The following is a 21,229-nucleotide window of genomic DNA, read 5'->3' as shown; positions in this document are numbered from 1 at the left end:
CGCCTTAGAAGCCAGCATGAAGAAATGTGAAATCGACATCGACAATTGGGAAACCAATGCCAAGGCCAGGAAACTCTGGTGAATCATTATCCAAAATGGAACAGCGACCTTCGAAGCCAACAGATGCACAGAATTAGAAGAAAAGAGAAGAAAACGGAAAGAGAGGCAGCAACAACCAAAGCCTGATCTGCCATCTGGAATTACCTGCCTGAATGCCTGAAGAACTTTCAAAGCCAGGATTGGACTCATAAGCCACGTGACAGTCCATAAAAACAACGGAACATAGACCATCATCCTCGACCTCGAGGGATAGCCACGATCGATCGATCGGTTCCAAGTTGAACAATTATTAAAAACATTTTTAAAAAGTGCTTGTCTTTATTTTCAAATCCATGTCGATTCCTGCAGCTCTCCGAGATCTCCAGTTTTGGCCCAACATGTTCTGAATTCAGCAGCCATTTCTTAAACTGCTTGGGTCTAATTCCGTCTGTCCATCTCCACCTCCCGCCTCCCCAAGATGCTTATCACGCTGAACTGACTTTTGCTCATCTTTCCTAACATGAGACCAATGCCATATTATGAAGCCACTTCACTTTCGTCAGAAGTTTTATTGCACAGAAAGCAAGTTGTTGATGTCAGCCATACATTTGGAGGGCCAGACATTTCAGGGAGCTACAGGGTGCAGGGGATATTGCTTCTGACCTTCCAAGGCACCCTAGTCTAGGTTATTTGGGCTTATTAAATAACTGCAATTACATTCTGCATTTTAACCTATTTGGAAACATTTTATGTTTTCATTTTATCATACCTTTAATCTGCTGTGATATAATACTCCTGCAGTTAAAAATCGCGTTTCCCGTATAATAGAGTTGTGGAAACATTTAGTTAATTCCACTTTAACTTGTTGGTTTGATGGTGGTGGGAATGAGACCTGCTCCACTCTCTTAGAGTAGCTTGTGTGACTTCAGATAAAAGTGGGGACTTATCAGCCAAATTTTGCAAAGTAATGTTTCAGGTTGCTTGAGGCAATAGGTACAAGTTGTTCCCTTGACAGGTACAAAGTGTTTCTCCAAAGGGTGATGTAAGAATTTCTCACGAAAGTCATGGTAGGTGAATAAGCATGCAATATGGTTGGCTCATTATGATCATTAAAATTAGTAACCATTTGACATAACAGCTAAGAGTGGAGGAGAGGTGAAGCAGACAGTAGACAAACACACATGTTATACATAAATTAATCACAATTTTTCTTTCAATGAAAGAAGACTGCAAAAAGTACAAATACATAATTAGAAAAAAAAACACATCCATGGTAGTGCAAAAGGGGAATGTAGTGTTCTGTTGCCAAGATAGGTTAAGGTTGTGCAGGTACACAAAAATGCTGGAGAAACTCAGTGAGTGCAGCAGCATCTATGGAGCGAAGGAAATAGGCAACGTTTCGGGCCGAAACCCTTCTTCAGGTTGTGCAGGTTGGTTAAAACACCTGATAGTTGTAGTAAAGGAGCTGTTCCAGAACCGGGTGGTGTGGAACTTCAGGCTTCTGTAACTTCTGCCGATTGTAGCAGGGAGAAAAGGACATGACCTGGATTGTGGGGATCTTTGATGATGGATGCCACCATTTTCAGACAGCGACAATTAACCTGCAATTAATAACAATTTGTGATCGATATGTAAAGGCTGCTGTGGCCCCCGTGCCTCCTAGATAATATATGCAGTCCTGCATGGATGGAAATCACAGGGTTTGTAACATTCTTTTTTTTCTTCTTTACGCAGACGCCTCCTGGGCATCTTAACGAAAAAGGATGTATTAAGGCACATGGCCCAGATGGCAAATCAGGACCCTGAGTCAATCATGTTCAACTGACCCCACCCCACCCTCCCCCTTGTTGTGCCAGCCTTGCCAAGTTCTTGTTTTAGGAGGGAATGGACAGTGGTGTGGCTGAACTCTCAGGGCATGGTGACCTTTAAGTGAATTGAATACTGAACATTGAGTCAAGAACAGCAAGCCTGCTCATGAGATGGACATGTAGCCGTGCACAGGTCAGCCAAGGGGACTGGCCTACAGTGAGGACCAGTCCTGTATCTCTTTCAGAAGAGGAGGAGAAGCTGGAATCGCAGCTCGTTTGAAAAGCCTGGCTGGGTGTTAAATTGCATCTTATATTATCCTCTGAACTGCCAGCTTTGTCCAAAAGGTTTGTTCAGCTGGGGTAAAATTATAAGCACGTTACATTTCAATATTGGTGACTGATGTACCTCATGATATTCCCTTGGCAAGTGCATTTGAATTAATGGCAAATAAAATAAGAAATCAGTGCTGAAAACATCACTTTAATTTGGCATTTAGCTTATAAAACGTCTGGTGAAATTGATGTAACTTCCAAAACATTTGAGAGAATTTACAGCAAGAAAACATGCCAACCAGTGAGCCTCCACCGACTATGTTGAACTATTACATTAGTCTATGGAATTACAGCTTAGCACTTTTATCCTTAAAATCATCTTGGTGAATGTCTGTTGTACTCTTCTTCCTGAGGTACAGTGCCTGAACGTAAGCATCACCCTAATAGACTCTAACCTTTGCCCCAATGACTGTAGCCTCATAACAATCCCAGTAGAATACACATAAATTGAGGAAATTGTAAAAATGTTGACATTTTTACAAGAAAGTAGCCTTCAGGCTTTCTGTTTCCTTGCTATTTTATTCAGGTAGACTTCCCTCCTCCAATAGAGATGCAAGGTTTGAATGGGTTAAATTACATCAGCTGAGCTCCTGGGCACTGCAACCGTCTAACCTTGTAACCATTTAAGATATTGATAGGTATCTATCTTCCTTCCTCTTTCACATCTGATTTTACACCCCTCCCGTCCCCTACCTCTCTCTCCCTCCCCACTTCTCACCTTCTCCCTCTGCCACCCTTCCTCTCGCTCTCCCCCTCTCATGCACAAACACTAATTGAAACAACTTCAGCTTGTAATCAACTGCCCTGCCTTTGTGGTTTTGTGCCCTCTGATGCCCCATCTTACTATGTTAATGGGACTGCATAAATACAAACTGTTGTGTGTTGGAGTGGGTAAAAACCACCAAAAATGGCGATTGTCTATATGAAACATTAATTTACTCAACCAATAGTCAAAAGTAGATCCTGTGTTTTAGTTGTATGAATCAAATAATGGTCCTTCTGAATAATATGGGGCACTGGAATATCCTGGGGTTTATGTGGTAATGCTGCATGTTGTCTCATTAATCAGGAGACTGGCATTTTTTATTACTGCAAAAAGCTTGGACCTTATCCAATTCTGAATAGTTTTCCAGAACACCATGTTTTAAAGAATTCCTTTGGGTATTATATCAAATAAGGCCACAATTAATATTTGGATTTCCTGATATACTGCTAAGAAAACAAGTGGCATTGCACAAGAGTATAAACAGTATGCTTGCCTGATGAAATTTCCTCTGTCATTAGCTCTACCAGAAATGCACTCCATTGCTAAGATTAATTAACAACGGACAAATCTCGATTACGAACAACATTGTGTTAATTCTAATATGTGCACTTTTGACGTGTTCTTTATCAAAGTCTTTTCTCTTGTGATTAACCAGTTACTTTAACTGCTTAAAACATTTGTTAAAATGGTGGGAAAAGGCATGTGAAACAGACATGCCCATCAATATTGTGCTGTCCAATTCCAACCCCAGTATTGTTAGAAAGGGCGTGGATGTTGTGGTTCAAAAAAGTTGATAATTAAATATAAGGATTTATTTAACCTGCTTCAAAGCCTAATTGAGATGACATTAGGGTTTATGGTGCTCTGGATTTACATTTAAAATGCCAAGATCAATAAACTCTCAGAAAAGGCATAAAATAATAGCATTCAAACAACAAATATAGAGCCTTAAAAAATTCAAGATCCCATCCTTGATATTAAAGCAAGACAAAATAAGCTCAGTATAAAATTGACAGAAATCAGAGTTGGACGAAGGCAGTTTGAACGTCAAAATCTAGATAGGATCAGCAGCCGTGGCACCAGGAGAAACTTTCTTGGCTTTATATCAGAAGGCTGTAGGCTTAAGTCCAGTTCCAGAGGCTTGAGTACAAAGTGCTGGATGACTTTCAGATGTCTTAATGAGGGAGTGCTGCTTTCTCTTTTGGATGCAAAACTGAACCAAGGCCTTGCCTGTTTCCTGAGATGAACTGGAAATATCCCAAATCATTGCAGTGAACAAGAGTAATGCAATGACCCTGATCTCCTCCACCCCAATTCCCCTTCAATTAACACACAGAACAAAAAGATTATATGTTTCCAATCAGCTAGATCTTTGTGCGTGGTGAGCTTGCTTGTGAAGTTTGGCTGTCACATTTTCATGTCTCTACAGCCAGAGTGAAGATGATGTGGTAATCATGCCTAATGACCACACTGGGGACTGAGAGCTTTCATGCAAATAATTTGTCTGTAACTATCCTCCATTCATTGCATTTTTCTGGAGAAATATTCTGCCTTTTATTGGGAGAAGTCGTAGCTTCTTTAACTCCACTCTTTAGACTTGTTTTCTGAGTGAATTGACGTTTGTTGTCCAGTGGAATATTTGCTGTGATTCCTGCACCTATCGGTTGATTCAATATTGTCAATGCTGTTTAAAGCAAACTTGTTGGCTGTAAGGTCATTTGAGATTTCCTAAGGTTGCGAAAGATGCATTATAATATTGGATGAGTGGACCAACAAAATAATTGCTGGATAGATGCAAGAATGAAAGGGCCAGATCTTCCACTGATACATCGACATAATGCTGTGACTTACCTAGATATTTTCATGGCTAAACATGTTGCAAGTACAGCAGTCCTGTTAACATGGATGTTCAGGTTGGTAAGGTGGTGAGGAAGGCTTACAGGATAGTGTAGAATATAATATCAGGGAAGCTCTGGCAGAAAGTTATAAAACATTAGTTCAGCCACAGCCGGAATAAGATGTACACTTCTGGTCATCAGACTATAGGAACGATATGTTGCACTGGAGAGGATATAAAGGAGATCCATTAGGATGGTGCTTGAACTAGAAGGCATATGATTCAGGTAAGGATTTAGCGTTTTGATGAGGATCTGAGATGAACTCTTCCAAGCAGTGGGGATTTGTAATTTGTAATGTACTCCCTGACTGGGTGGTGGAGGCAGAGGATCCCACTACATTTAAGAGGTAACCAGGCAAAGACTTGATGCATCAGTACATAAAAGACTAGAGTCCAAATGCTGGTAAAGGGGATTAGTTTTGTTAGGTACATGACGATTGGCATAGACACGATAGTCCAATGGGCTGTTCTGGTGCTGTATGCCTCCATGAATTGGAGACATGTGCTGCTGAGACTATTATTTATTGTTTTAAATTATATGTTTTAAATTGATTTAAATGTGTGAAATTTATGTAGCATTTTAAATGTAAAAATAAGCTTTAATTTCTCTAACATTTAAGTATTTGTTTGCGTACTGTCCAGTCAAAGAAAAGACTATACATGATTACAATCAAGCCATCCACAGTGCAGGATAAAGGGTACAACATTTAGTGCAAGATAAAGTCTGATTAAAAATAGTTTGAAGGTCTCCAATGAGGTAGATGGTTGGTAAGGTTTCAGGATTAAATTGATGATGCTTAGAATTCAGATTGTATACAAGATAGATGCCCAGTTTTCAGTAGTTGCAAACAGGCTTGTAGATTAAAGTGCAATATTTTGTGATTATTGTGTAATTATTTGATAAGTGCTTTGGGCTGTCACTTGGGGTTGTGAGTTAACTGGACATATTTAATATTGATCTAGGAAACGCATTCAGTTGTGCAGGATCACAGCCTAAGCAATGTGCAGTGGGCTGATTTACTGCATCATCCTGCTACGTATTCTGCTAAACTAATTGGCATAAGAAAACTCCAGATTAATTGGTATGGAATTTCATTTTGTACACGTGTCTGGCAATCATTGGTGTGCTTTGTTGGACCACTCTGCATTCTAGTTAATGCCAGGTCCTGCCTGATGCTGTTGTTTGCTGTTGGCAGACAAGGTGCCTGGTGATGAATTATGGACCATCACTTTGATTTGACAAAGGGTTGGCCAAACAGTAATGCAGATGCACTGATAACACTGATGGTTGTTTTTGAGAATCATGAACATCTTAAATGAGGAGAGCACGGTTTTCTCACCCGATAAAAGACTCAATAACTGGCTAATAATTCAGCAAAAGCTCTGGCAGCCAGTGTGGAGTTAATATTTGTGTAGATGTTCAACATGCACCTTCTAATCACAGCTTCAGACATTCTCTTGTGTCTCCCTCAGACAGACCTGTGCTGTTGGCCATCATATATTTACTCTTGCTGGGGCATTAGTGCTGCTGCCTCACAGTGCCAGAGACCAGGAGTATGTACAGTGTCTCTGCATGTGTTACCCCGGGGTGCTCCATTTCCACCATCTACCTTCCGGTAGGCGAACCGGCCATTGTATATTACACCTAGTGTTTGTAAGTGGCGGACGAATCAGTGAGGGGAATTGATGGGCATGTGAGGGGGAGACAGAGTTGCAAAGCCACAGGGAAATAAACGGAGAATGGAACGGATGGGCTTGTTCTGCTGGAAGTCAGCATGGATCTTATGGTCTGAATGACCTTCTGCTAAATTAGAATAGAATAGAATGCAATTTATTGTCATTCAAACCTAGGCTTGAACGAAATATCATTTCTACAGTTTTTTACATTACAAAACAATCCAAGACCCACACTTAACACAGTTTACATAAACATCCATCACAGTGAGTCTCCAACATCTCCTCACTGTGATGGAAGGCAAAGTCTTTATCTCTTCCCTTTGTTCCTTCTCCCGTGGTCCAGCAGTCCAACTGCAGTGTCGAGGCGAACTGGGGTTCCGATGTTAAAGCCCCCGGCGGGCGATGGTAAGTCCTGAGGCCGTTTAAGCCACGCCGGGTGATGTTAGGCCCCGGCTCCATGTCCTTTAACCCGCGATTCCAGCGGGAGAAGTCGCCGTTGCGGAGCTCGGAAAAGCGGTCTCCCACCAGGGACCTGCGAGCTCCCGATGTTCCCGTCCACCAGGTCTGCGGCCGGAGCCTCCGAACTCCAAAAGTCGGGTCGCAGCCGCACGCCACCACAGCTCTTCCTGCTCCGAAGTTGGCCAGCTCCGCGATCTTAGTTCCGCAGGCTCTGCAACTGGAGCCCTCAGGTTAGTCACGGCCGCAGGTCGCCGCCGGCTCCACGATGTTAGGCCCAACGACATCCGAGACCCGACAGGGAATAGTCGGGTCCCCGCACAGGGAAGAGATTTAAAACGGGTTCCCCCACAGCCCCCCCACCACCCCCCACATATACACAGCTAAAAAAAATAATAAAAACTAACTCAAGACATACATTTAACAAGACAAAAATAAAAAAAGACAGACGACTGTTACCTAGTATCTGTAAGATGGAAGTCATGTTAAATACACAGAGTTGGGTTTGCTTCTCTGAAAGCCATTTGCGAATCAATTGTCACATGTCGCATTGATTGATAGTGAAATAGGATAAATCTTGGAGAGCTGATCCCAGGCCTCAAATTCAAGGAAATGCAGTTCATCAGGAGTAATTTGGGTTAGTGGTTCAGTCCTCCATTCAATTAGCTGACCATAAGGTTTTAGCTGCTGCATACTGGTTCTCTACTGAACTGATGTGACTCCAGACTGATTGATGTGACACAAGAATATTTCTTCTCTTGCGATTCTTCAAAAGATCAAGAGATTCTTTCAGACGATTAACTCTTACGTGTACATATAGGCTAATGTGTACATACACCCTGTCACCTTCTTTCATTAGTATGGTACAAGATTGCTTTCAATCCAGAGGTCAAAAAGCTTGCTACAAAAAACGGAGTCTAGAGGTACAGGTGAAATAGCCTGGCATTATTTCTTATTTACTTGCTTTAAGACCCTATTTTTAATACACAATGAGTCTGGTATGAAACAGATTTCACTTCTGAAACCTTACACCTTTAGTCCATAGAATGAAACTAAAGGCTGGCTAGAACTGGGGACTCCACCTTGAAAACCTACCTCTCACTTTCATGAGCTGAGATGATATTTTTTGGATTGTGAAGATGAGATTTGATGTTGTGTTAAGGTACCTTGGTGTGGTTGGGGCATGGACCAGGTGTAAGCTTACTAATAGGCAGAACAAACCTGGGAGGATGAATAGCTTGCTCCTTTTCCAATGGTAATAACTGTGCATTGTCAAGTGGTTTCTCATGTATAGAAACAACCCTCACTGTCTAAGTGCTTCAGTACAGTTCTTAATAAATGCATAATAAGTATTCTGTCTGGAATTGCAAGCCACAATGAGTACAAGAACAATATTATTTCAGTCTGTAAAATTAATAAATAAATTGCAAAGCATTATTTTAAGCACGTCTATTATTTGGAGCTGTTGCCACAGGGAACAAATTATACCCAAATTTGCACAGAGGGTGGTGTATATCTGGAACGAGCTGCCAGCGGAGGCAGCAGAAGCAGATGAAATTACAATGTTCAAAAGGGCATTTGGACATGTACTTGGATAGGAAATGTGTAGTGAGATATAGTCCTAATGTGGGCAAATGGGATTAGTGTAAACAGGCATCATGGTCGGCATTGACGAGGTGGGCAGAAGGGGCCTGTTTCTGTGCTGCACCTTCTTAGGGACCCATGACTGGAATGTGCAAGAGCAACCTTCAACTTGTGCAGGACTCCTACAGTCACAGGCAACCATCTGAGCCCCATCACGAGATCTCCACGAGCTCATCTCCTCGCATTTCCTTACCGATCGGTGCTGTGGTTAGCGATTTCTTCAGTTGATTACATAGAAACACAAGAAGTGGAAGCAGTAGAGAACCATTTGGCCATTGGCCCCTCACGTACCTGTTCTTTAGTTTAGAGATACCACATGGGAACAGGCCCTTCGGCCCACCGAGTCCGTGTCGACCCTAACCCTTATACATTAGCACTACCCTACACACTAGGGACAATTTACAATTTTTCCCAAAGTCAATTAACCACCAAACCTGTTCGTCTTTCGAGTATGGGAGAAAACCGGAGCACCCGCGGAAAACACACGTGGTCACAGGGAGAACGTACAAACTCCGTACAGACAGTACCCGTAGTCAGGATCGAATCCGGGTCTCTGGCACTGTAAGGCAGCAACTCCACCACTGTGCCACTATGCCACCCCGTCTGTCGTTCAATAAAATCATGATGGCTCAAATTCTACCTCGGGTTAAGTGATGCTGCTTTAGGGACATGAGGAATGAACTCGCCTATTATTTTACAATAATGCCAGCTTTTTCTTCATGACTACCAGCAAGGCAGGTCTAATGTTACATGGAACAGCACTATTAACAGTGCAACACCCTCAGTTTCCTTGATCTGACTGCAATGCCATGGAGTTTTTACTTAATAACTACCAAGAGGCATTAACCCCAGTACTAACCTCACATTAAATCCCTTAATATCCAAAGGTCACTCAATCTCTTCCTTAATTACATTTGGCAACTCAACCTCCGTAGCCCTCCTGGCTGGGGAATTCGAGAGATTCATCAACTCGTGCTTGAAGAATATTGTTACCCGTTTTCTGGTTCTGAATACTCGGCCAAAGGAAATGCCAATTGCACATCTCCCCTGTTTATGAGACCACCTTGAGAGGCTCAGCATGCCTAATCTCACGTAAATCTGCCATTCAGCATAGGGTTTGCAGCTCCACTAACCAGGGGCCAGACTTCATGGAAACCGAGGATGTGCTGTTCAAAGCAACATGGACTTGCCCTCATGGTAGTCATTAAGAATAAACTGCATGGCATCATTAGTAATGGAACAAGTGAGTTACTTGCCCATGTCCCTCACTTGACCAATCACCTAGTCATTTCATCATTGTCCTTTGTGGGATCTTGCTGTGTGTAACATTTTGCAATGTACAATAGTGACTTCTCTTTAAAATAATTTATTTGCCAGTACTGCCCTTTGGGACATACTGAGATCGTGACAATTTAAGATATTTGTTGGTGTAATATTCTGCGAAACACTGCTTGTTGCTAATGGCAATGAACCAACCCCTTAAATTATTGTTTGATTTTTCTCTCCTCTCCATATACTTTGAGTCAAATTCTACTGGTGCCGACTGGAATTTTAAACCTCATGCTGCCTCGTTTATAAAACGGGATGATTTATCAGCTTGTGTACCGCAGGTTCAAATCTTCAAACAATAGCACGGGGCAGGTGGTTTTGATTTTGCTGCTAAGAACAGCTCATCTATTAGAGGTGGAGATAGGTGGAAAGGGAAAAGGGAGAACAACCTCCCAACGACAATCCCAGTTTTCCATTCCACCCTGATTTGAGTTAAAGACTTCTCATTGGAGAGGGCAGGTCAGCCTGTGATCATCGCAAATTGATTGAAAACCAGCAGCCATCAATTACTGATCAAATTTCAAAGCAGAAAACATCAGTAGCATTGTACTTTATCCAAGAAAGGCTGGGTATTAAAGATTATTTTTTCCCACTAATGAACGACTTTGAGAAATTTCACAGAAATTCTAACAAGTATCCTGGGTTAATATTCATCCCACAGTCCACTTTATTTAAACATGTTTGGTGCATTATCATTTATCCAAGGAAGGCAAGGAATTGAGGAGTATGTCTTTCCACATCTAAATGTCACGTAATGTGGTCAGAATATGTCTACAAGCAGTGGATATCCCTCACTCAACATCAATGAACCAAAATAATAACTGGTCTTTAAAGACTTTTTCACAATCATCTTTCACAGCATCTTTCACAATCTCATGACATCCAAAACACTTTACAGTGCTCTGGAAGTGTGGATATCATTGTAATGACAGCAAGCTTCCATGGACAGTGATGCAATAATGGTCTGGGATGAAAACCATCTGTTAACAGGGAGAGCTCATCTGGGTCTTTGATTCCTTCCATTCTACATTTTCTGTCAAGCTCAGAGGAAGGAATGGTTTGATATTAAATCCACATGAACTAGAAATTGGGGAACATTTTGAAAGCCAGACAGGGCGGTAAGTTGTAAGTCGGGCACAAAATTAGGAATGATGGAAATTGGCCTGGGTCCTTTCTGTGAGCAAAACTCAAAGTGCTGGAGGAGCTCAGCAGATCAAGGAGCATCTGGGGAAGGAAAGGACAAACAACGTTTTGGGTCAGGATCCTTCTTCAGCCTCATTGTCCATTCCTTCCACTGATGCTGCCTGATCTGCTGAGTTCCTCCAGCACTTTGTATTTTGTTCAAGATTTCTGCAGTTTCTTGTGTCTCCTCTGGAAGGACTGTTGGTGCTCACATGTTGGTCATCCCAAGCAAAGCCGTTCATCTCAGGCTCTTGTTGGTGTCCAATAGGCATGTCTTGGTGGGAGGAGATTGGAGTGGGCTACTGAGACAACCTTGGGTCGGGACAGTACCATTGCTTTTCCCAGGTTTGAATGGATCCCTTTGCTTTGATTGCCTGCAACATGAATCACTAGATATTCTTAGGCTGAGCATAAAGAAATAGGAGCAGGAGTAGGACACCTTGCCTTTCAACCCCACCCTACCATTCAGTATGATCATGGGTGATGCCCACCAGGCCTCTTCAGTCTGGACACAGGCTCACCATAGTTGTGCTTTCCAATGTGAACCTGTTATATGGAACTGATACAACCTCCATGGAAACTTCCTTCCCTCTTCCTTGTTCTTTGTACATGGTCCTTCATTCTAGATCTCTATAATACTGGTATAGCCTCCCATTGAAAACCTCAGTGAAACTTACCGAATAGTGAAATGCCTGGTTGGAGTGGGTTTGTTGAGGATGTTTCCACTAGTGGGAGAGTCTAGGAACAGAGAGCACAGCCTCGGAATAAAATTATGCATCTTTAGAAAGGAGATGAGGTGGAATTTCTCTAGTCTGAGGGCAGTGAATCTGTGGAATTTATTGCCACAGACGGTTGTGGACGCCGTCATTGGGTATTTTTAAAACAGCAATTTACAGATTCTTGATTAGTAAGGGAGAACGCTGAAGACTGAGGTTGAGAGGGAAAGAAAGATCAACCATGATTGAATGGCGGAGTCGACTCAATGGGTTAAATGGCCTCATATTGTTTCTATAACATCTATAACAAAATAAATATCCCATAATCTGGTCATGATGGCATAGGAAATTGAAGCTGGAATACCTGTTCCACTAATCAATAAGTTCATGGGTAGTCTTCAATTTCTCATTCACAAAATAAACATTGCTCCTATCCATCATTTACCTTTGGGTCCAATTTATTTCTAATCCCTTATTTTGGTTATTATTGTAAAAGTCAGTGTACAAATTATTGCCACACTTCAGAAAATGTAGCTTTTTGGGTTTAAACCTTCCTTGGGTTTAAAATTATTTTGATTTTCACCTGTACACACTTGCAACAAGTCTGCTTCTTCACCACTGTGCCACAAACTCTTTAGGATAGGTTCAGTAGATAATGGCCAAAGCCCTCAAACTCCCCTCCTCGACAGGTACATTGGAGCTACTTCAGCAAACAGACTACAAAAGTTCAAGAAGTTTGCACATCAACGTCTTCACAAGAGGCACATAGGTTGTGGACCAATTCAGGGATACCCATTGATTGGGATTATTCAGGGGTTATAAAGTTATGTGAAAGTAGCAGCCATTAATTCAAAACAGGAACAGGTCTTCAGAAAACCTGTTCTATTGCATATTGGCAACAATTATCATTTTGAAATTAAAAGGGTAACTTTGCAGAGACTAAGGGAAAGGAAACAAGATGCTGGAGTAACTCAGTGAGTCAAGCAGCATCTTTGGAGAACATGGATATGTGACGTTTCGGGTCAGGTCTCTTCTTCAGATTGAAGAAGGGTCCCACCTGAAACGTCACCTATTCCTGTGATCCAAAGATGCTGCTTAACCCGCTGAGCTACTCACGGCACTTTGTGTCTTTATGTGTAAACCAGCATCTGCAATTCCTTGTTTCGACAGGGTGTCTACAGGGGTGACCATGTTCTCGTCTGCATTGGCTAACAGTGGGGTACATTGGTTGGCCTGTATGAAACCAGAAATATTCAGTTTAAATTAGTTCATACCATTGTGATGAAGATGAAGGAAGCTTCATTTTGTTATTTTGTTACTTGGCTCATTAAACATGGCCAATGGTATATATTATCAATAATTGGGGTATTTTTGTACTCGAGAGTCAGCTGTCACAGCGTTATTTGTGGGTGCCTGAGATCTCTGACCTTAGAGGTTTCTAGACCATCTGTATTCATTCCTTTGCCCCAGTAAGGTTACTCAGAGAGCTACAATACACTCCCACTGCAGATCCTTCTGTAAAGTTCTGTAAAGTTACTAAGTCTCTAAATTAAACTAAACTAAACACTTGTCTACACTCAAAATATTAAAGCTTAGCAGAACCCAATTGTAGCCAATTAAACTGTGTAGTTAATTGTTTATTGTTGGTGGTGGTTTAAGGCTAGTATAAGAGTGTTTGTTGCTGTCTGAGTTTGCTTCAGTCCCGGAACCAACGCTTTTTACATTTTATTGAGTACGTTTTAATATCTTCACTAGATGGCAGACTAGCACAGGGGAGTCTCCATGGTGCCACGTCAGACTGCTGTAAGAAGGAAGGTCTCTGCCTGAATTAGGGATTGAGGGGCTCAAGTCCTCTTTAACTGCACACAGCTGTGGTGATCGCTGAAGATTAACCTGGAGGAGTCGGGGAGGAATTCCACCAGACATCACAGTGCATCACATCGTTCTGTGCCAGCCTTTGCCCTGCAGCTGTTGGCATTAACAAGCCTGCCTATTCTGCAGGGATATCAGGTTCTGGTGAACTTTATCTGGCTCTGTTGGCTTAGAGGTGTGTCTGACAGAGGGGGCTGTTAGTGAGCTGAGAGAGGAAGATGGATAGGGGAGGACTGGATAATGTAGCAAATCGGCCCTGTGAAGAAGAAACATCACCCATCCTTTTCTCCGGAGATGCTGCCTGACACTTTGTGTCTATCTTCTGTGCCTACAATAGTCTGCCGGTGGGGTGTGGGAAGGGGGAATCTGGGGTGCTGGTGCAGCAGGGAGCAGGTGATAAAGTGGGCTGGTGAGGTGCACCTGTAATGGGCTGAACTGAACCAAGTATCACTTGCAAAAGGTTGCAGGCAGTGTTTGAGAGTGGTCTCTGACAGCCCCACAACCATGTGTCGTGAAGCAGAGTCTATGTGGTGTCAGCCCCGACCAACTGCAGATGAATTCTGCAAACCCTTGACATGAACGTGATTTGGGAGTGAATTTCTCACAGAGATTTCCACAGACTGAGCCACAGAATCAAAAATTATCACAGATGGGGAAGTCGTAGTGTTGAAAATAGCACGTACTGAGTATTCCCATGTGTTCTGGTTCAGTAAACATGTCATTATGAAATAAGGATTGATAAATTTACATTTTATCAATTCGTCTGAATCATTTTGGAATTCTTAAGTCTCTCTTGTGCACTTCCAGCTTGTTCAGAATCGAGAGCAGCTTTTTATTACAGTGAATGGGGGCCTAATCCCTGGCAATTCTGTCAGGTCTGGTGCAGAATAATCCATGCTCAGTTCCATGTTATCTACAGTGATTCCATGCACAGGCCTGTAACTGGTCTGAACATGCTGGCAAAGTGCCCAAAACAATTCCAAACCAACCGGGGAAGAGGTTGCTTTTCCCTGCATTGACACTGTCTCTGCGTACACAGACCCACTATGCACCAGCAGCTGAATTTGAAAACAAAGCTTGTGACAAAGCACTAGCAGACACAAGGAACAGCAGACACTGGTTTACAAAAAAACCCACAAATTGCTGGAGTGACCCAGCGGGCCAGGCAGTATCTCGAGAAGATGCTGACATTATAGCCGACATTCTGGTCAGGACCCTTCTTCACACTAATTGTAGTGGGAAAAGAAAGCTTGAAAAGAGGTGGGGAGTTGACAAAGCCTGGCAAGTGATAGGTGGAGCAGACAACCCGACCCGAAACGACAGCCATCCTTTTTCTCCAGAGAAGCTGCCAGACCAGCGGAGTTACTCCAGCACTTGTGTCTATCTCAAGTAATAGGTGGATGCAGGGGAGGTGTGTGCAGCCCCTTCCAATTGCAGATCAACTTTGCAAGCCCTTGGCATGAAAGTAATATGGGAGTGGATTTCTCACAGAAAGATCTCAATGAGGCTGAGACAGGCAAAACACCTTATCACAGGAGGGAAATCAGTGCTCACAATAGCATACACTGAGTACTTGGAAACAGAAACATAGAAAAATAGGCGCAGGAGTAGGCCATTCAGCCCTGCGAGTCAGCACCGCCATTCAATATGATCATGGTTTGCCTGGGTTTCAGCAAATAAGTTACAGAGAAAGGTTGAACAAGTTAGGGCTTTATTCTTTGGAGCGCAGAAGGTTAAGGGGGGACTTGATAGAGGTTTTTAAAATGATGAGAGGGATAGACAGAGTTGACGTGGAAAAGCTTTTCCCACTGAGAGTAGGGAAGATTCAAACAAGGGGACATGACTTGAGAATTAAGGGACTGAAGTTTAGGGGTAACATGAGGGGGAACTTCTTTACTCAGAGAGTGGTAGCTGTGTGGAATGAGCTTCCAGTGAAGGTGGTGGAGGCAGGTTCGTTTTTATCATTTAAAAATAAATTGGATAGTTATATGGATGGGAAAGGAATGGAGGGTTATGGTCTGAGCGCAGGTATATGGGACTAGGGGAGATTATGTGTTCGGCACGGACTAGAAGGGTCGAGATGGCCTGTTTCCGTGCTGTAATTGTTATATGGTTATATGGTTATATGGTTGATCATCTAAAATCAGTACCCCATTTCTGCTTTTTCCCCAAATTCCTCGATTCCTTTAGCCCGAAGAGCTAAATCTAACTTCCATGTGTCCAAGAAGGGTCTTGAACCGAAACGTCACCCATTCCTTCTCTCCAGAGATGCTGCCTGTCCTGCTGAGTTACTCCAGCTTTTTGTGTCTATCTTCGGTTTAAACCAGCATATGCAGTTCTTTCCTACACCCTTCCATGTGTCATGGTTTAGTAAGCAAATCTTTACAAAATAACGATTGATAAATTTTCATTCACAATTCTCTGAAGCATTTTGGAATTTCTAAGTCAACAAAGCAGTTTAAACAATTGGAAGTCCTTGATTAGTGGGCTAACAGTTGAGGCTTGGGATAGATCAGCCACAACCATATTGAATGGTGGGGCAGGCTGAGGGGTCTGTGGCCTACTCCTGCTCCTATTGTCCTATGACCTTGTGATCTGAGGAAACACTACAGATGTCCACAGATTCCTTGCCGGACAAGGATGTATTTATATTGGCTCCCAGTGCCTGTAAAGCTGCTGCCTTCTGTCCATCCGTTTGTAACCCCGTATAGAAATGTCAAGTGAAAAATATTCAAGAAACTAAAAGCGAAGTGGCTTTTGGACAGGCATGGGGATTGTAGGGAACGGAGGGATATGGATCGTGGGCAGGTGGAGGAGATCAGTGTAACTTGACTCCATATTCGGCATGGACATTGTGGGCCGAAGGGCCTGTTCCTGTGATGTATTGTTCTCTGTTCTATGTTCTGAACAGATTAGTGGTGTGGGACCAAAAAAGTGATAAGTTTGTGTATCAAATGGGCACCAGGAGTTTATAGAATGATCCGGCTTTTTCTGGATGCCTTCCCTCGCGCTGCTGTTTTCTGATAACTTTCCACACTGGGAATTGCGCTGTTGCGCTGAGCACCTCAGTTTGCCAGGAGAGTGTGGCTGTCTGGGCAGAGAGTGGGACTGTCTGGGTGATGAGAGTGGGACTGTTTAGATGGAGAGGAGCAGAGTAGTTTCAGCCTATATTGCTGCTGCCTCCTGGCTCCAGCAACCTGGGATCAACCCTCACCTCCCGTGCTATTTGTGTGGAGTTTGCACATTCTCTCTGTGACTCTGGAGTGCTTAAGGTTTCTCTCACATTCTAAAGAGGTGACCACTGTAAACTGCCCCTGATATGGGTGGCTAGTGGGAGATTCAGGGCGAGTTAATGGATGTGTGTAAGCGCACTGTGGTTGATTTGGTAAGGGCATGGAGTTGTGTGTGTGGGGAGTGGAGTGGTCTGTGTGAGGATTCCTTCTCTGTCTGAGTGGGGTAATAATAATAATAATGGATGGGATTTATATAGCGCCTTTCTAATACTCAAGGCGCTTTACATTGCATTATTCATTCACTCCTCAGTCACACTCGGTGGTGGTAAGCTACTTTTGTAGCCACAGCTGCCCCTGGGGCAGACTGACGGAAGCGTGGCTGCCAATCCGCGCCTACGGCCCCTCCGACCACCACCAATCACTCACACACATTCACACACAGGCAAAGGTGGGTGAAGTGTCTTGCCCAAGGACACAACGACAGTATGCACTCCAAGCGGGATTCGAACCGGCTACCTTCCGATCGCCAGCCGAACACTTAGCCCATTGTGCCATCTGTCGTCCCAAGTACTGTCCAGATACGTTGCAATTGTCTACTGAAGAGATGGCTGTCTGATTTGTAGGGGTTTCTGTGTTAACCTCTAGCGTTGGGTGGGGTGAGGGTTGGCTTGGAGCCAGTGTGAGGATAGGGCGAGAGTGAAGAGAACTAACATCTTCAGCAGCTATTCTGCAGCTGAAAACCTTTGCAGATTTTTGGGGAAAGCACTGGAGACTGGCCCGAGAGGGTCTCTTTCAGGATGACAGGTTTTGGAGGGAGAGATCACAACAGTTTGCAGTGAACGTCAGCAGCTGTTTGCTGAATGAAAGTGAAAGTGTGCTTCACCGGTTTTGTACAAGTGTCAGCAGATGTGGCTAAAACTACAGTGAGGACAACACTTGTCAGCATTGTTGCTTCACATTTCTGATTTTCCTTCAGTCATGGAACTTCCCTTCCTGTCCATGGGATTTCTCCAGAACCTGTAGGGAGGCTGGGTGCTCACTTCCATTTAACTCACCACAGGCAACCCTTTAGAATGGCACAGTGGTACAGCCATTCGGAGACCCGAATTCGATCCTGACCTCGATTGTTGTCTGTGTGGAGTTATTGCACGTTCTCCCTATGATCGGGTGGGTTACCACCAGGTGCACCGATTTCCTCCCCACATCCCAAAGACGTGCAGGTTTGTAGGTTAATTGGCCTTTGTACATTGCCACTAGTGTGTACGGAGTGGATGAGAAAGTGCAATAACATGGAACTAGTGCAAGTGGGCGATTGATGGTCGGCGTGGACCTAGTGCGTCAAAGGACCTGGTTCCATGCTGTACCTCTAAAAACTAAAGATCTCACTGACTTCCTTTCATCTCACTGACTTCCCTTCTTCCGCACTTTACCATGAACACGGATTTCCGAGAAGCACATTTAACCACTCTGTTTGAAGGCCAGTTTACCTTGGTCTACATTACTGAGTGTTAAACTGCTTTGAGAAGTTTGAAATGAACATCATAACACGGATGACATGGATGGTTATGTAATTGGGCTTACAGCGTGCTAAATCACATGCAGAACTCCAGTGCCTATATATTTATTCATGTGTTGGGAATGAGACAGCAGGTGGCCTCACCCTTCAAATGTTAGTAGTTTCTGAATCCTATTATGGTGCTTAGAATGAGTAATGATTATTGAATGCCCTCTCTGAGAACTAAAGCAATTAAGGCCTCCACTTAAATGCATACTTTTGAAAGTGTTCATCAGTTTAACATTTATTTTCATTTAGGAAATGATCACTTCCATTCTCATCATCACTCGGAGAATGTACTGCACGTAAAGACATAATACTGGTCCTACTGACTGTATAAATCTCAAACTGGGAGGCAAGGAAGTGGGGATCACTTGGTGGGTGGGGGAGTGAGGTGAGAGTCCATTCTTATTCAAAAACTCAATCTCCAGACAAGTTGTCAAGAAATTACTCCAGAGTTGATTAACAGATGCAAGATAGGTTCATACTCATTTTTCATCCTGAAATCTTGAGTAATGAGGATGAAAAGCACACGACCAACAGTCCGGCATCCAGTCCTGATAGGCAGAAGGAAGCTCTAACAAATAGAAAGATGTTTAGAAACATAGAAAATAGGTGCAGGAGTAGGCCATTCAGCCCTTCGAGCCAGCACCGCCATTCAATATGATCATGGCTAATCATCCAAAATCAGTACCCCGTTCCTGCTTTCTCCCCATATCCCTTGATTTCGTTAGCCCTAAGAGCAATATATAACTCTCTCTTGAATACATCCAGTGGATTGCCTCCACTACCTTCAATGGCAGAGAATTCCACAGATTCACAACTCTCTGGGTGAAAAATGTTTTTCTTCATGTATACATGACTTCCTGAAGTCAATAACTGGTTTCTACATCTTGATGATATTGAGGGTGAGGTTGGTGCCTTGAGATCATGTTACCATGTTCTTATCTCCTTCTTGTACTCCAGCTCATCATTCAAGATCTGACCCATTGGTGTCATCTGCAAATCTTTAAGTGGAGTTAGAGCAGAATTTGGCCTCATTGGCGGCAAAAACAAGGGGGCAGATTATTATCTCAATGGGGTTAGGTTAGGTAAGGTGGAGGTGCAGCGAGACCTGGGCATCCTTGCACACCGGTCACTGAAAGTTGGCATGCAGGTACAGCAGGCAGTGAAGAGAGCTAATGGAATGTTGGCCGACATAACAAGAGGATTTTAGTATAGGAGTAAAGAGGTTCTTCTGCAGTTGTATAGGGCTCTGGTGAGACCACCTCTGGAGTATCGTGTACAGTTTTGGTCTCCTAATTTGAGGAAGGACATCCTTGTGATTGAAGCAGTGCAGCGTAGGTTCACGAGATTGATCCCTGGGATGGAGGGACTGTCATATATGTCTCATCAGTGACAACAATGAGTCGACATACAGGATGGAGGTGGAGCTGCTTACGGAGTGGTGCAGATCTCACAATCTCACCCTCAATGTGGAAAAGACAAAGGAAATGGTGATCGATTTCAGGAGGGCTGGAAAACAACATCACACTCCGCTGCATATTGATGGTGCTGCTGTGGAGAGGGTCAGCAGTGTGAAGTTCTTGGGACTTCACCTGGCGGATGACCTGACCTCAACGACCAACACCACAGCAGTGATCAAAAGAGCTCAGCAGCGGCTCCACCCTCTCCAGAGACTAAGGAAAGCAGGTCTCCCTACTGTTCATCTAAGGACCTTCTACAGGGGCACCATCGAGAGTATATTGACCTACTGCATCACTTCCTGGTTTGGGAGCTGCAAGGCTTATGAGCAAAACCAACTTAACAGGATAGTGAAGACAGCCAGAGGATCATTGGTGCCCCACTCCCTTTCCTGTTGGAGATCTATCAGAAGCAGAGCATCAGCAGAGCCATCTCCATTATTAAGGACCCCTATCATCCATCACACCACATCTTCTCCATTCTGCCATCTGGGAAGAGGTACAGGAGCATCAGCTGCAAAACCAGCAGGATGCTCCACAGCTTCTTCCCACAGGCAATAAGACTGGTTAACGGACTGTGTCCCCTCCCCATATATCATACACCAACACATCTAACCTCGCCCATACTTTGACAGCTAGACACCTGTCAAAGCAAAGCCACTGTTCGGTCTGAATGTCTGTTTTATTTCGATTTTTAGGCCTATTTTAGATATGGTAATTTTAATTTTAAAAGCTATATGTATTTATTCTGTTTTTATTAACTGCACTGACGGGAACTGATTGAGAAACATTTTTTTTTTGTTTCATCTGTGTATGTAAGTACTCAGTTAAAATGACATTAAATTAAATACTGAATACTGAATATGAGGAAAGATTGAAAAGACAAGGCTTGTATTCACTGGAGTTTAGAAGGATGAGGGGATATCTTATGGAAACATATAAAAAAATATAAAAGGACTGGACAAGCTAGATACAGGAAAAATGTTCCCAATGTTGGGTGAGTCCAGAACCAGGGGCCACAGTCTTAGAATAAAGGGGAGGTCATTTAAGCTTGAGGTGAGAAAAAAACGTTTTCACCCAGAGAGTTGTGAATTTATGGAATTCCCTGCCACAGAGGGCAGTGGAGGCCAAGTCACTGGATGGATTTAAGAGAGAGTTAGATAGAGCTCTAGGGGCTAGTGGAGTCAAGGGATAAGGGGAGAAGGCAGGCACAGGTTATTGATAGGGGACGATCAGCCATGATCACAATGAATGGCGGA

At 43.3% G+C, this 21,229-nt stretch overlaps 1 protein-coding gene across 3 annotated transcripts in view; it reads left to right on the top strand.

Annotated features, from left to right (window-relative positions):
- The window catches only part of clcn4 (chloride voltage-gated channel 4), a 62,201-nt gene extending 59,880 nt beyond the window's left edge, over positions 1-2,321 (top strand). For all 3 annotated transcript variants that reach the window (XM_033032779.1, XM_033032780.1, XM_033032778.1), the window contains one exon: positions 1,774-2,321. In XM_033032779.1, coding sequence (XP_032888670.1) covers positions 1,774-1,864 — 91 coding nt within the window. In that variant the 3' untranslated portion in view covers positions 1,865-2,321. The remainder of the gene's footprint in view (positions 1-1,773) is intronic.
- The last annotated feature ends 18,908 nt before the right edge of the window (positions 2,322-21,229 follow it).

Source organism: Amblyraja radiata, chromosome 14 (assembly GCF_010909765.2).
Source record: "Amblyraja radiata isolate CabotCenter1 chromosome 14, sAmbRad1.1.pri, whole genome shotgun sequence".
NCBI classification, from domain to species: Eukaryota; Metazoa; Chordata; class Chondrichthyes; order Rajiformes; family Rajidae; genus Amblyraja; species Amblyraja radiata.
Note: the sequence above shows the minus strand (reverse complement) of the source record. Positions and strands in the feature narration are given on the sequence as shown.